We start from the raw sequence: 15,157 nt of genomic DNA on the forward strand, positions 1-15,157 counted from the left end.
GCATTAGAAATACCTGTAGACTGTATGAAGACTGCATTCACTTCTGCAAAGCTATATTGAGAAAGAGGAGCTGTGAGAGGGAGAATTCAGCACAAGTCACAGAAAAACTGGGAGTGTGCTATATAGAGGGATAGGGATAGAGGGATTAGACTGCAGCTGTAAGAGTTCCACATATTTTTTAGAGTAAGAAGCAGACTAAAGATAGATTGTTGAGACAGCAAAAAGTGTGTCTTTTTCCCTGCCTGTTCACAGAGATACTGTTTTTCTAAGCTTTGTATTTTCATGTAGCGTTTTGTTGTTGTTGTTAAGCACTTAAAATGATATCAGGTTGACTGGCAAACCTCATGCCATCTGTTCTAACAAAAAGTAGGCCTACTGTTGGTTTATTCATGCAAGGGTCAAAAGACAGTTAGAAGCCTTGAAGAATTTTAAGGTGTTCGTTTGCAATTTCGGAAGACCAGTGTGAAGAATGGATTTTGGTTAGGTTTTGATTAAAAAGACAGAGGAATTAAGCTTTAGATCCCTTTGAAGTTGAGCAATTTATGACCTGTTCGCATTAGAAGCACCAACAGACTGTGTAAAGATTATGCTCACTTCTGTGAAAGAAAAGACTTTTTAGAACTGAAATTTGTTCCTAAAATGGCTTGATTTTGAAATTTCCAGATGAAGGTGCATTTTTATATTAAAAATCAGTTTGTAGCATGTTCAGCATGTTGTAACCTGTTGAAGGTTTTTATATTGGTTAGATATATAAAGTGAAGAATCAAAATGTATTTTCAAAGATTAGTAAAAGCCTAATGGTGAATTTTCACATGTTTATTTTTCAGGAGCTGGTGAATCGGGGAAAAGCACAATTGTCAAGCAAATGAAGTAAGTGTGGTGAAATACTGTGATAGAGAAACATTTTTTAATTTGAATGGAGAATTTATTTATTTTTTTCTTCCATAGGATTATCCATGAAGCTGGTTATTCAGAAGAAGAATGTAAACAGTACAAAGCTGTTGTCTACAGTAACACCATACAGTCCATTATTGCTATCATTAGAGCAATGGGGAGGTTGAAGATAGACTTTGGTGATCCAGTCAGGGCTGTGAGTATTGAAGTACACGCACAGAGACACATCTGAAATATCCTTACTATTTCCTTCAGAAATCTTTGTGAGATACAGTGTTTGATAACTAAATGCCTTTGGTCATTACACACAAGGTGACCTGTGGAGCAGTCACCACTGGGTTGATTCACAACAACTGTTTGGTTTAGATACTATTTTCTGAATTGTGACTAAATTTGGAGAGCTAAACATCTGAATCTTAAGGAGTCCACAGTCGTTTCTCTATTTGTATGGACTTGGGGGCTATTAAGTAGGTAATTTAAGTTAGGCACCTTGAAAAATACAGCTTAAATAGGGAGGCATCTACCTACTTCTGCACTGTACTGTGTGCACTTCTCTATTAGGTCATAGACACAGCAGTGCCTGAAACATTGCCAGACTCTGAGCTGGATCCTGTTTCATACTGATTTCCAGTGCTGAGGTCTTTATTTTGCTCAAAGACATGGGCATGGACCTGCTGCTGGGATCCCATTTTTTCATTATACTAATCCTGGGATTTTTCCCAAGAAATGAGACCTTTTCCTAAGCTTTTCTGTACATTTTCCATCTTACCTCGTCTGATGTCCCGCATGCAAATCTCTGATGAGTTTATTTGCCATCCCACCTATTAGTATCTCCAGTCTCCTAATCCTGTGCTCCTACCTGTGGTGATCCTGATTACATCCACATCGGGTCAGGCAGGGAGATGTTTGGAATATCTCTGTAAAATGCTCAGTTTACGTTTTTTTGCTTGTCCTCTCATTGCAAGACTGTACAGTCTGTGTTGCAGTGCTGAAACTGATCCTCAGAGTTGTTGGTCTGAACAGCAGTTTAACTTGGTTCAGGATATATGCTTTTATCTCCTCCCCGCAGAAATCAGAAATCACAGTGTAGAATGCTCGCCAGTACTGGTTTGGAAGCCACAACTTGCCACATTGTGGCTGTCTCACAGGAAAGATGGAGGAAGGATTTTGTTGTTCATGAACATGTTCATAAGTATATGTAAGGTAGTCAGGAATATTTTGTCATAAGTTCTTTTCATCACTTTAAGGTGGAATTACAGTTTGGGAGGAGAGAAGGGTTTTTAAAAGTAAGAAATTCATTCTTGACAGTCATCAAGATTTTATTGATTGTTTGAAAAACAGTTTATAAATGGTAGACAGGATTCATTCACTAACCTTGTGAAATGCAATATGTGTGGTTATCATAAGGAAGATGTTTGCAAAATTATGTATAATGAGTCATAAAGTTGTATCTGAAGTGTAAATCTGATTGATATCTAATTATAGCCATTATTTTATGTATGTCTGTTCTACCTGGTGTTTCTTCAGTTGTAAGCATAACTAGTAAAAGCTTCAATTTCACTGGTTATTCCTCTCTACATTTGCTCTCAGTTTGCTGTAGTCTACCCTTGAGACCAAAGTTTTCCAGAGCACTGACAGTATTTCACTACTTGTTAGTTCAGTGTTTGTGCAGTCCTCTCTGGAGTCTGGCAGTTGATGCTGGAAAGAGGCAGATGGTAGACTTATGTTACTGAATGCGTAGTAAGAGAAAACGGAGGAGGAGTAAATTTAGGTGTTGGCAGATAAAATGACTAACAAGAAGATTTTTGAGGACCATGTTATATATGATGTCAGTTTTAAGTCATCTGAGTTTCTCGACTTCAGAGAGCTGCATAAATGATGAGGCAAACTTGTGTTAGGAACAATCTTAAAATAGCTGTCCATCCCATTGTACTTAGTCCGGTCTTGGTGGTCCAAATTATTTTTTTTTTCCCAGAGGAACATTGCTATGGAACATTAGCATTAGATGTTAGTAGTAGTGTGTTCATACCTTAATTATTTTCAATTTTGTTTTAATTTTGTTGTCTTTAGTGGAAAAAATAGCTCAAAATTGTAACTCCTGGTGTAAACTGTTAAATTCAGATTATTTCTCTTAAAATTATGAGGTGAATTTCTGATGATTTCGCTCTAAATGGGGAAAGGTGTATTTGAAAATCACGTATTCTTATTTCTGTCATAAGACTAATGGTAGAGCAGTGAGTTGAATGTTCTCTTTTTTCAAGTTACTGAATCAAGAGAGCACAGGTAACACCAGCAGGTCAGTTGTAAATCTGGTGTATCTTCCTTTGTGCTACAGGATAGTTTAAGTAGAAGCTGTGTTTTGAGAAGCATTTAGTGAATGTGCTTCAAAGGACTGTGGACCACTTTCTGAATGTGAGATTTGCACCAGTTGGAGAGGTTGTTAAATTGGTTATTTTACATTACATTATGTATGGAATCTGGTTAAAAAAATGACACCTGTAGAGGAAGTTTCCCTATTTCAGTATAACTAAAGGAAAGTATCTAGCATTGATGAATAATTAAAATAGGACTTGATCATTGCATACTGCCTCACTTGTGGTGTCTGTGGTAGTTGCCATTTCAGCAAAAGGAAGATGGGGTAACAGAGACCATTTTTCATTTTAATGTTTGGCCTTTTAAAAAGCTGAAATTGGTTATCTTGTTCTACCTTCCCTTTCCCCCCCTGCCCTGTCTGAGAGCGTGTAGAGATACATGTAAGTCAGACCTTCTTAGGTATAAAATGTCATTGTCTTTTGTGACAAAAATGTCAGTTTCTAAGCTGTTTCCATCATGTGTCTTAATATATTGTTCCTTCTTAAAGATCTGCTGCTTTTGTGAGTTGTGGGTTTTATATGTAATTTTTAGTGCAATCTGTTAAATTTTTGTAATTTGTTCACAGTTTCTTCTGTGTATGTATAGTAACCAGTATTTTTGTTTGATGAATGTTGTTTTAGATTCCTACCTACTCTAGCTTTCAAAAGACACTTTCAACTATACATCAACAACCCATTCTTCATACGTATACCTACAAATGTGTATATATATGTTTGAATCTCTTCAAGTTTGGCTTGAGTTCACTGAACTGCAAGCCTTTCATTTTCAATCTGAAATTCAGTATTACCCAATCATCTGTAAACAATTTCCCTGTTAGCTCACATAGTCTTTGATTATTTAAGTCTAAAGTGGACAGTATCTTTAGAGCAATCACTACTTTCTGTGCTTTTCCTGCAAATGGGGTTTTTTTTTTTCCCCACAGCTTTATTTTGGAACAGTAAAGTGACAGATTTTTCTACAGATTTGCATATCGGTCTTCACTTAGGTTTTGTAGGCCTAACCTTATATGTTGCCTTTTAAATCCTCCTCTTTCTTGAAACACTTTCAGTTCCCAGCTGACACGTCTGAGTCTCTCTTTTCTTCTTCCTCCTTTCCAGATTCATTGTTCTCTTTCTTTTAATTACTGGACAAACAGTACATGCTGTGGGTAGTTGTTACAAGCTGATTTTTCTGGCTGACGTACCTTGGCATTGGATCATGTTCTCCCAATAACCAAGGTCAAGCAGCTACCCACAGGAGAGTACTAATGTGGATTTTCCCTATACCCATCTGCTGTCTTTCCTTTAGTGCCTTACAGGTCTAAGTAAAATAGAAATACTTTAGAAAATAAAATACTAAGTTTTGTTGCTCAGTCAGAATTGGATGTCGCTGGTGGACTGGTCAAATGCTGATAAAAGGGGAATGGTGGATTTACATCTTGTACTTCATTAGCCTCACTCTCAAAGCCAGTTATTATATAGTTTAAAAATCCAGCATTTGCTCTTAAAAATCTTGATCTTTGCTTCATATTGGATTACCAAGAGAACCTGGTCTCTGTAGAATAATTATGACAATGGATATTTGTAGCTGATTTATCTGGAAAGGTTTTTAGAAGTGTTTTTCTAATTCCTGATGCATGGTTTGGGAAGAAGTGATTATTTGTCACTTTCAGAGTTGTGTGATTAATTAAAATTAAGCATTTAATGTGTTTTCTTCAGTTGTTCAATATACAGCTACCCTTCTGAAGGGTCTAGTTTGTATTGTAACCATTTTATCCAGTATGTGGTATTTTATGAGCAAATATGGTTAGATTTAGGTTTGAGCACAAAACATGTTACTACTCCTGTTTATAAAAACTTCAGTCAAGTCATAAACAGACCAGAAGCTTTGTCAGCTAACGATAAATTAGATTACTAATCTTTTTCTGTTGTTGAAAAATGTGGGAATTAATATCCAATGCAGAACACTAAAACAATTTGTTTTCTTTCACATTTTTTGTTTGGTTACATTCACATTTTCCAGGTTAAGTAATGTATTTGCTGAATCTAGTTCTTAGGTGGTAATACTTCTGTTGTATTTCTCAATATTTCACTCTTCACCCTGTGTTTACATCCTAAAGGATGATGCTCGTCAGCTCTTTGTGTTGGCTGGAGCAGCAGAAGAAGGATTTATGACTTCAGAGCTTGCAGGAGTTATCAAGAGACTGTGGAAAGACACTGGGGTTCAAGCCTGTTTCAACAGATCTCGAGAATACCAGCTCAATGACTCTGCTGCCTAGTAAGTGCAGTGTGACAGACAAGATTCTCTTTGCCTTCTAACTAGTAGCTAAAGCAGTACGAGGTGTCATGTTTTGACAAATTCTGCTCCCATATAGATGGAAACCACAGAAATATCTGGACAAAGGTAGTGTCTGCTTGGGTCAAAATGCTGCAGCAAAGCTTTGAGGTTGGAAAGGAGAAAGGCATAGTGTAATTATGAACTTGTCATGTTCTGACCACGTGTTTCACTCCCTTCAAGAAGACAAAGATTGATTTAAGGTGCTTTAATAGGTTTTCTGTTACAAAAACATGACTAAAGTACTAAAGTACCTTTTTATTATCTGAATGTGTCAAAAAATCTGATTACATAATCTGTATCTGTATTACCAAGGATACTAGTTTCTTTCATAATAGTTTTCTCCTATTTCAACATTGCTATGTTTTTATTGTTAATTAATGGTGTCTGTTGGAAATGTTGAGCCAAGAAACAATTAGAATGTATCTTTTATGTTAGGGCACTTAAGTAAGAAAATAAAACATTAAGGAACTAGGAAGGCAAAAATAAGATGGTGTGGCAGTAAGTAATGGTAAGTCAGTCAAGGAACAGTCCACTGAAGGAAATGCAATAGCAGGAGTGGCAATAGCAGTGGTATTGCCTTGTAGTACCCTTTTTTTATGATTCTGAAGTATTTTGTAGTACTTGAAGTTGTTTCTCAGTTGTATAAACTTTTTTCCATATGGAACATTTCGTTTGGAGATTCACATACTCTCCTGTGCTAACCTGTGGTCTATTTTGTTTTAGACAACTGTGACTCAAGTTTCATAAGAAAACTGTTCTCCTGGCCATATAAATGTATCTGTAAAATTGTTAACCTCTTGTTACATAGAAAACAGAACACAATGCCTTCCCTATTTACTATGGGAAAAGTATAAGTAAGAGCTGTATAGTTTTTTGGAAACACTGGACTTAGCCTACATTGCAAGGAGTTTGGCCGTGAAAGCATACTCATTCTAAAAAATACATGCAATTAGGAATTCTCAATAAAAAGTTAATTGTTATGTATTAGGCACTTTCTTAGACACATTAAAACTGGCCAAAACACTGAGTTATTCTTTTCATATCTGTTATCAAGTGGAGTAATTCTGGGCTTCGTTTATGGTTGAAAGTAACCTGCAGTTGAGTCAATTGCAAAGATGAACATGTTACAATTAGTGCCAATAACATGGATGTTTATGGAACCATGTTTGCATTTTGGAATTTCTAAAGAAGTCTTCTTTGTAATGGAATAAATTGCTTAAGTTTCCTTTCATCTAGGATGAAATATCATTGTGTCTCAAAAGCTTATTTAGAAAGAACTTGGAAATTTTTGTAGAATACTGTGTCTTGTCTCTCAGAGAAAACTATTTTATAAAATTCAAGCACCGTGTAATGAACAGACTTAAAGCTTCTGTAGTTCTTCGTAATTATTTTGTTGCTGTTTTATGAATAACTGAAAGCAATGTTTATTTTTACCTTCAGTTACTTGAATGACTTGGACAGGATAGCACAAACCAGCTACATTCCAACTCAACAAGACGTTCTCAGGACTAGAGTGAAAACTACAGGAATAGTGGAAACTCACTTTACTTTCAAGGATCTTCATTTTAAGTATGTAAATCATGCTGCATTGTTATCTGCCTATCCAAGTTCCTGTAAAATTATGGAATATGGCATTGAGTGGTGTAATTTAACAAATTTGTCTAACCACATATTTGATTATTTCCCCCCACTTTTTATGAAAAAAAAATAAAATTCTTGTGCTTGACTCAGTTTTCTGAAGGCATGTGAGAGTTGTTGGAGCTCCAATAAATGTTTTTGTTATATTGAAAATGTTTTATAAGGATACTTTTGATATAAATTAAATCTCAAAACAAAATACTGCATTTTCTGCCATGTTAAATAGCTGTTCTATTGGATTCTTGTTTTAAATTCTGTTGGAAAACTGAAAGCTTGTAAGAGTTTGCTGGTGTTCTATGAAAGAGTAAATCCATTTTCCCAAAGAGGTGAATTCAAATACATCCTATACTTTAAGGTAGTATTTTAGAGATGGAAGAATGTAATTTATGTTTTCTGTGGTGCGAGATTTAGAAAATAATGATAATAAATTTTATGTCTACAGATACAGAATCAGAGAGTGGTTTGGGTTGGAAGGGACCTTAAAGCTTGTCTGGTTCTAACCCTGCTGCAGTGGGCAGGGACGCTAGACCAGGTCCACTAGACCAGGTTGCTCAAAGCTCCATCCAGCCTGGCCTTGGACACTTTAAAGGATGGGGCATCCATAACTTCCCTGGACAAATTGTTCCAGTGCCTCACCACCCTCACAATAAAGGACTTCTTCCTAATACCTAATGTAAACCTACTCTCTTTCACTTCAAACTCATTCCCTCTTGTCCTCTCACAATATGCTTTTGTAAAAAGTTTGCCCTGATGCACATGCAGCAGTCAAGGTGAAAACACAAGATAGTGTTAACCATCAGCGTACTCTGCCTCCTACTGATGAAGGGAGAATGAGAAGAAAACTCAGTAAAAACACTTTAAATATGGATTTAGATTCTGCAGAAATTGTTCAGCATGTCTGTATTACATATTTCCTTAGTATCTTCGTAGAAAATACTTTTTTCGTGGAAATGCTTGGCAAATACTGAAATAAGGATACTTCAGGACAATCAATACTATAGAAATCTGGTTTGTTTCCTTGTTTTAGGGTTTAAAAATACAAAATTTGTATTAATCCACAAAAGAATAGCTGATAAATGGTAATGAATCTCTTGCAAACCTAAGAAGAGTGGTCCTTAGCCAAGCCTGAAGAGAGAACTTCAGTATTCTCAGGAGCTCTCCATCTTCTCACTTACTTTCCAATGTTTCTTGTTCCCTACTGTAGATGGGTCCAGTGTCTATGGATTATTGGGACTGTTACAAGGACCATATGGTTACACTTCTGTAAAATGTGTCTTTGAGCCAGGCCTGTGGAATTGTTTATCTGTAATGTTGTACATTCAAACATCCGTACCCGTGCCTTAGGCAATAGGCTTAATGAGTTATAGGGAGGGCTTGAAGTACGCTCTTACATAACCTTGAAATGAACTTTGAAGATCATCCAAACACATGAAAGGCTTGATTATACTAAGACAAGTGTACATAAGTATGACTAGCTGCACAGAATAAATTTCTTTCATTTTCTTCCCTTACCTGTTCTGCAGTATGTGTTTAGATTCCTTCTGGTTGGGCCTCAATTCAGCCTTCTCTATAAAGCAATTAACATAGCTTTGATTATTGATTCAATCTGAATTGCAAATAGCAAGTCATCTTCATCCTGTTTCTATAGCCTAGTCCAAAGTTTAGTCTGATTATTTACTAGTTTTTTGTTCAAAGAACACTTTTTTTGTAGAAGTGTTAATTCTTATGGAAAATCAGGTCTCAGTATAAAGTTACAAAGCATAGCATTAGAATTGACAGAAGTAATTACTAAAATTTAAGGGGTTAATTATTAAGATAGAGTACAAAGTACATTATTAAGTACAAAATATATTCTATGGGTACAGCCATTGCTAATTATTTGAGAACTGAAAATAGGTGGCTGGTTTACATTTGTATAAAGTGGTATCCAAAGACCTCCCTTCAAAGATTTTTCTGAAGGTAAGGAGCACCTCTAAGGAACCCTTCTTTCCAGCAGGAATTATCTTTCAATTGTTTTTGACACGGCATTATCTCAATGTAGAACATTAAAAGGTCAGTGAGCATTGTCACTTCTGCAGTAGTTTGCCCAAGTGTAAGACCTTGTTAGAGGTTACAGTGTTTCTGACAGTTCTCCATGAGAAAGCAAAGAGTCTTTTTTTTTTTCCTTCTCTACTTAGTTTTTCTGTGGGTTTTTTTTTCAAATTAAAACCTAGCAACTTGGAACACTTGAAGATATCTAAAAATAACAACTGTAATTGAATCCCTTCAAGTGCAATTTACAGTGTTTCTGTAGTGCACTAACATTAAATCGGTAGGGTTTTTTACCTGGCTCTGTACTTGCAACCTTACAACTCATGGAAAACAGGAAAGGTGGCTAATAAAAGACACAAATCAGCTTCAATAAATGTCATATGTGAGACTTAATTGCATTTCAAAAAATGCATTTATTGGAGGGAAAATGAGGGGTTTTTACTATATAATGCTTATTTTGTCTTCTAAGATAATCTCTTAAAAATAACCCATTTAAACATGGCCAGTTGAAGAACAGACCTAAGTTGTAATTTGACTTAGAAGAGAGAGGAGCTAAAACTCACCAGGACTGGCAGTCCAGATTGTTGATCAGTATCTTTTTTTTTTTTACTATGGTAGATGTTTTAGTAAAGCTAACTGTATATTTTTATTTTGCAGATTACAATTAACTTTGTTAATGAAGTATAATATTGTAAATAGTTGATTTTGTTTATCTTTCATCTCATACTTTCTCATGTTCTCTAAAATAGGAAGATCTTCGAAGCTTTATTAAAATCGAGGTGTATACTGAGAAAATACAAAATACAGAGTTTTTGCCTTCTTTTAAGATGTTCTCAGACTGACACAGCTGATAATTCCAGATTTTGTTGGTTAATATTCAGAAAGCTAAAAATTCCAAAGTTGGTTCACTGCTTTTTATTTCTGTTTTGCAGAATGTTTGATGTTGGAGGCCAAAGATCAGAGCGGAAGAAGTGGATTCATTGTTTTGAGGGTGTTACAGCAATTATTTTTTGTGTGGCACTGAGTGATTATGACTTGGTCTTGGCTGAAGATGAGGAAATGGCAAGTACCATTATGTTGAAGAAGAGAATAGTTAGAATAGCACAGAAACTAAGATTTGAAGGAAAGCTATAAATGGGTGTTTTGTAATATTACTGCTTTATAAGATGAATGGGGTTTGTACAAAAGTCTCAGTGAATGGTGATACTCTCCTAAGGAATACTAAGAGATAAGTGTTCTTTTACCTATACTTTTCATGTTTTAAAGGAAGCATAAATTAATGAGGCTACATTGTCAGTAATACACATTTTAGTCTCTTTATGGATACTAGAAGTACATAGTAAGAAATTATTTCATTTACCTGTATCTTCTTTACCACATTTTGTTTTCCTTTCCATCCTCAGTCTTCAGTTTTTGTTTCTTTCTAACTGTGTTTCTCCAATCTCTTGTCTTAGTTGCAGAAATGTTTCTCTTCTTTTTCCTTTCCAACGCCCTCGGCTCCTTTCTCCTCTTTCAAGAGTTTGCTCCTTCCGTGTCACTGTGCACAGGGTGCATTTTACTGTCTTGAGTGGTCTGAAGTGATGTTTACCTCTGTATGTGAATCATTAACAGACTCTTGTGCTCTTCCTTGTGTTCTGCAACTTTCTGTAAAATATAATTTGGGGAGGAAAGAGAAATAAGAAAACCTTTCAAGTCAAATATAGTGTCAAAGAAGGTCATAGCTAGCATCCTGCTACTTAAATGACTGGAACTTGGCCAAAGTACTTACATGTTGGATAATTTTTCTACAGAGTTAAATATTATGGTAAGAGTTAAAATACCTGCTTACTTGATTCTCTAGTTTTGTAGAACTTTCTTCCTTATTCTGGAATATCAGATAGGTGCAGAATTTATTTTCGATTTCCAGAAGATCTAATCAGTGTTAAGACAAATTCAGGTAACTCAACAATTCTTGTAGAATATCTGTACTGCAAAATGTGAAAACATTTCACACCAAAAAAAAAAATCTGAAATACTGAAAATTTAAACCTGGAAATGAGAAAAAAGTAGTTGCTTAAAACGTGCTTGTGGAAGTGATCTTTGTGGTAGTCTTGGCCTCTGTATTTCCCTGCAGTAAAATGTGATTTTGTTTGCTAAAAACTTAGTTTTGTAACTGGTTCATTAGTAAGTAATCAAAAATATGTATCCTTATTTTACTACTGAAGTCTGATAAAATAGAAAGTGATGGCTTTTTTTTTCAATTACAGAATCGGATGCATGAGAGCATGAAATTGTTTGACAGTATCTGCAACAATAAATGGTTCACAGACACTTCTATTATTCTGTTCCTGAACAAGAAAGACCTTTTTGAAGAAAAAATCAAAAGAAGTCCTCTCACTATTTGCTACCCTGAATATGCAGGTATTGGAGTGGTGCAGATGGTCAAGGGTTTGGTTTTTTGTTTTTTTTTTTTGTTAAAATAACTAATTTTTGATGCCCAGATCATGAGGAGTTGTATTACTTCAGGCATCTAAAACAGATGGGGGTTGTTTTGATGGGTCACAAATGAAATACTGCTGAAGTCTTTTTAACCAGATGAAGTATACTGCTCGTCTGATAGCATTTACATGTTACTGCTGCAACTGTTCAGGCTCATTTATTTAGTCTGTTCTTATTTCTAAGAAAAAAAACCCTACTTTTGTACTTTGATATAAGTAGGAATTCCTGAGGTACATGAGAGGTTTCTGAACAGGCAGTGTACATACATTTTTACATTGTGGCTTATTCAGGAAATACACAGCAAAAGAACATGATGTAATTTAACAAGTCTTAGCATCTTTATGTATCATTTTCATTGTAACTTCAGACAGAAAATAGCATGTTGGAAGTAAAAAGCTTGAGAGAAACATGTATGCCAAGTGTCTTTAACAGAGTGTGGGAAAACCCCAAAGCTTTTAAAAACATAAAAATTTAAAGCAAGTAACTTAAATCAAGGAAACAAAATATCCTAAACTAGGAAAGTGATTGGTCATTAATGACTTGTTCCTCTGGCACTGCAGTAAATAACTATTCCTGCACCTGGAACTGAATTGGGTGCTAAGCTTTTATTATTACAAATACATCCAAAAGGTATCCTTCCAAGGTTTCTTTTAATGGTATCTCAAAGCAATGGCTGTGGAATTTCTCCTCTTCAGGTTTAGGTTAACTGTTTCCAAAGAACCCCCTCCTTCAGAGATAGTGTGCGTCTTGTTCTTCCTCTGTTGGAAATCTGCTTACTGAGCAATTTTCTTCTTCTAGGGTCAAACACTTATGAAGAAGCAGCTGCTTACATTCAGTGTCAGTTTGAAGATCTGAACAAGAGGAAAGACACAAAGGAAATCTACACTCACTTCACGTGTGCCACAGACACAAAAAATGTGCAGTTTGTTTTTGATGCTGTAACTGATGTCATTATTAAAAATAACCTTAAGGACTGTGGCCTCTTCTGAGAACAGACAAAAGGTTGTTAAATGGTAAATTACACACCTGAAAACAGGACTTAAACATTTGGAATATGCCCACCCTGTGTAAAACCTGCATAGAAATACTTAATTCTCTTTTATTTTATTTTTAGGTTTGGAGATAGACTTCGCACAATTCTAACCTGATTCTTTTCAAGGTGAAAAAAGTACAAAATGCATTGTGCTCAATGATAGATCAGTACTGTACTTGCCTGTTTTAACAGCTTTATTTATGTTTGTCTTGTAAATTTAAGTAATTAGTTAACACTGAGATGTCAGTTGATTGTATGTAAACTTACAGTTGTAGTAATGTATTTGTATAAACGTTGAACGGAATATTTTAGTAATTTGATGTCCTCTAAAACATTCCTCTAAAATTTCCATGTTTTATGAAGATACTCTTGGAGGAGACAGACACTTTTTGCCTTTGGATTATTTAAACATCTTGTAAAATTAAATTTTCTTTTCATCTTAAGGGTGCATGCTGCCTTATTCTTTACTTTTGTTGGTAATACTGTATATGGCGTTAGCTTTTTTGATATTTAAACAGCCTCATACACCTTCTCAGACTTAAAGAAACATAACCAATAAACTTATTTTTTGCCTTAAGTTTTGAAAAAAAAACTTTTTATAAATTTAGGATAAACGCAAAGATTATTTTAAAATTTAAATGTAATCCACACTTTATGAAATCCAGGCTTGCAGTGGAAATGTGGCAACGCTGGGAAATTGTTGTTTAAGGGTCAGCTACAACTGAAGCGGATAGAAATGCTAAAAAGGAAGTTGTTAAAACTATTTATATTAATAAAAAAAATGATGCTGTGGTCTTTACTCAGTGGATTGAATGGAAAAATTACCTTTGGGGTGTTTTAAATAGACAGCAAAGGCTGGACTTCAGAGTAATGTTTTTTCTGCTTACTTAAAACATAAATTCATGTTCTCCTTAAACTTTTTGCTATTTTCTGGTAATAAAACTAGTTAGATAATTTAATAACCATAGAAAGATTGTGTTCTCCCACGAGACAAGGGGGCTTCACAGATTTAAGGAAATTCCTGTTGCATATAGCAAGAATCTTCAGTGTTTTGGGTAGGGCGTTCTAGTGACTTAGAAGTGCTGTTTTTAAATTTCCTCTTTAATTATAGCCTCACAATTTCTTGTAAGTTAAAGATGATTTTCTTCTGGTTATGCTTTCGTTATGTGATTTGCTGTCTTAGGTACCTATCATCCATTGCCTTAGGGATAGTGCCAAAACTGATTTTTTTTTAATACAGTTTTTAAAAGGAATAAGCTCCTAACTGTAAATAAGTTGATGGTTGTCTTAAATGTATGTTGTCATCTAGAAAACACAAATGTACCAAACCTGGAGATACAGTTTTCTATAATTGTTAAAATATTTCAGGCAGCTACAGTACACCATAAGTTCTTTGAGAAGTAAATAAGTCTTGGAGCCTGTGGCTATTTTTCTATATTATCTTAGCATTTATGTTCTTAGAAATGTTCAAAATATTGAAGTCATTGTTCTGTTGTTTAAATTTTGATTGTGTATGTGTTTAAGTTCGGCCTCTGCTTGAGTAAAACTTACCTGCCCTTCTCATTCTTTAATGCTTTCTTTGTTAGGTACAGAATTGCTAAATGCATTTTAAATGAAAGATTAGAAAGGAGATAAGTTATTGCTGGAGGTTGTTAAATATGTTGATACATTATGAGCTCTTTCAGCAGTTATGGTAAGCAATCTGTATATCCTGGGCTGCTTTAAGTGTGCTTTACGGTTCTGGATATGATTTTAAATCTCACTGAACTACTTTGTGGAATTGTATTTACACCTACGTTCCAGCTGGTTTTTGTACTTAATGTAAAACAAAAATTGGGATTAATCAAATTAAATAAATCTAAATTTTGTGCCTTGCTTGAAAGAAATGTTTTTCATTAAATGTGCTGATGGAAATCTTTTTGCATCCATTCTGTGGAGGTAACTAAGTAGTAAAAATGAGAAGATAGAAAGTCAAGAGTAAATGTAGAAACTTTGTGCTAGAAGCATTAGGGGTTTTTTATTAATTAGTGAATACTTTTCTTAGCACCTTCAGTTAGAGAATTTTTGGAAATTTGTAACTTGTGGTTTATGAAACACAGAACAAAATTGTGAGCTGATTTGCCTTGCTAGTCCACAGATAATTTTGTTTTTTCTGACCTGGTGCATAGCCAGCAGGGATGTTTCCTTGTAGAGGAGCTGCACTGGTAGATCAGTCTTTGTCCAGAGATAAAGTTGTCAGCCTAGACCACTTCTCTAGGAAAAGCTCCAAGAAGATTTGCTTGCAGTTGTGGTGGGAGCCACACACTTAGTTTTCACTACAGCTGTAGTAAGGCTCCACATCTCTGTTCCATCAGGAGCCTGCTTCTCTGTCAGAGCACTGCAGAAAATGGAGGA

General features: G+C 35.1%; 1 protein-coding gene across 4 annotated transcripts in view; it reads left to right on the forward strand.

Moving 5' to 3' along the window:
• The window catches only part of LOC121357368 (guanine nucleotide-binding protein G(i) subunit alpha-1), a 33,024-nt gene extending 18,384 nt beyond the window's left edge, over positions 1-14,640 (forward strand). For 2 of the 4 annotated variants that reach the window (XM_041474579.1, XM_041474582.1), the window contains exons 2-8: positions 828-870; positions 949-1,090; positions 5,366-5,523; positions 7,024-7,152; positions 10,185-10,314; positions 11,499-11,652; positions 12,529-14,640. In XM_041474579.1, the coding sequence (XP_041330513.1) occupies positions 828-870; positions 949-1,090; positions 5,366-5,523; positions 7,024-7,152; positions 10,185-10,314; positions 11,499-11,652; positions 12,529-12,719 (947 nt within the window). In that variant the 3' untranslated portion in view covers positions 12,720-14,640. The remainder of the gene's footprint in view (positions 1-827; positions 871-948; positions 1,091-5,365; positions 5,524-7,023; positions 7,153-10,184; positions 10,315-11,498; positions 11,653-12,528) is intronic. The other 2 variants (XM_041474580.1, XM_041474581.1) reach the window with 2 other exon arrangements.
• The last annotated feature ends 517 nt before the right edge of the window (positions 14,641-15,157 follow it).

Source organism: Pyrgilauda ruficollis, unplaced genomic scaffold (genome assembly GCF_017590135.1).
Source record: "Pyrgilauda ruficollis isolate IOZ18807 unplaced genomic scaffold, ASM1759013v1 scaffold33, whole genome shotgun sequence".
Taxonomy (NCBI): domain Eukaryota; kingdom Metazoa; phylum Chordata; class Aves; order Passeriformes; family Passeridae; genus Pyrgilauda; species Pyrgilauda ruficollis.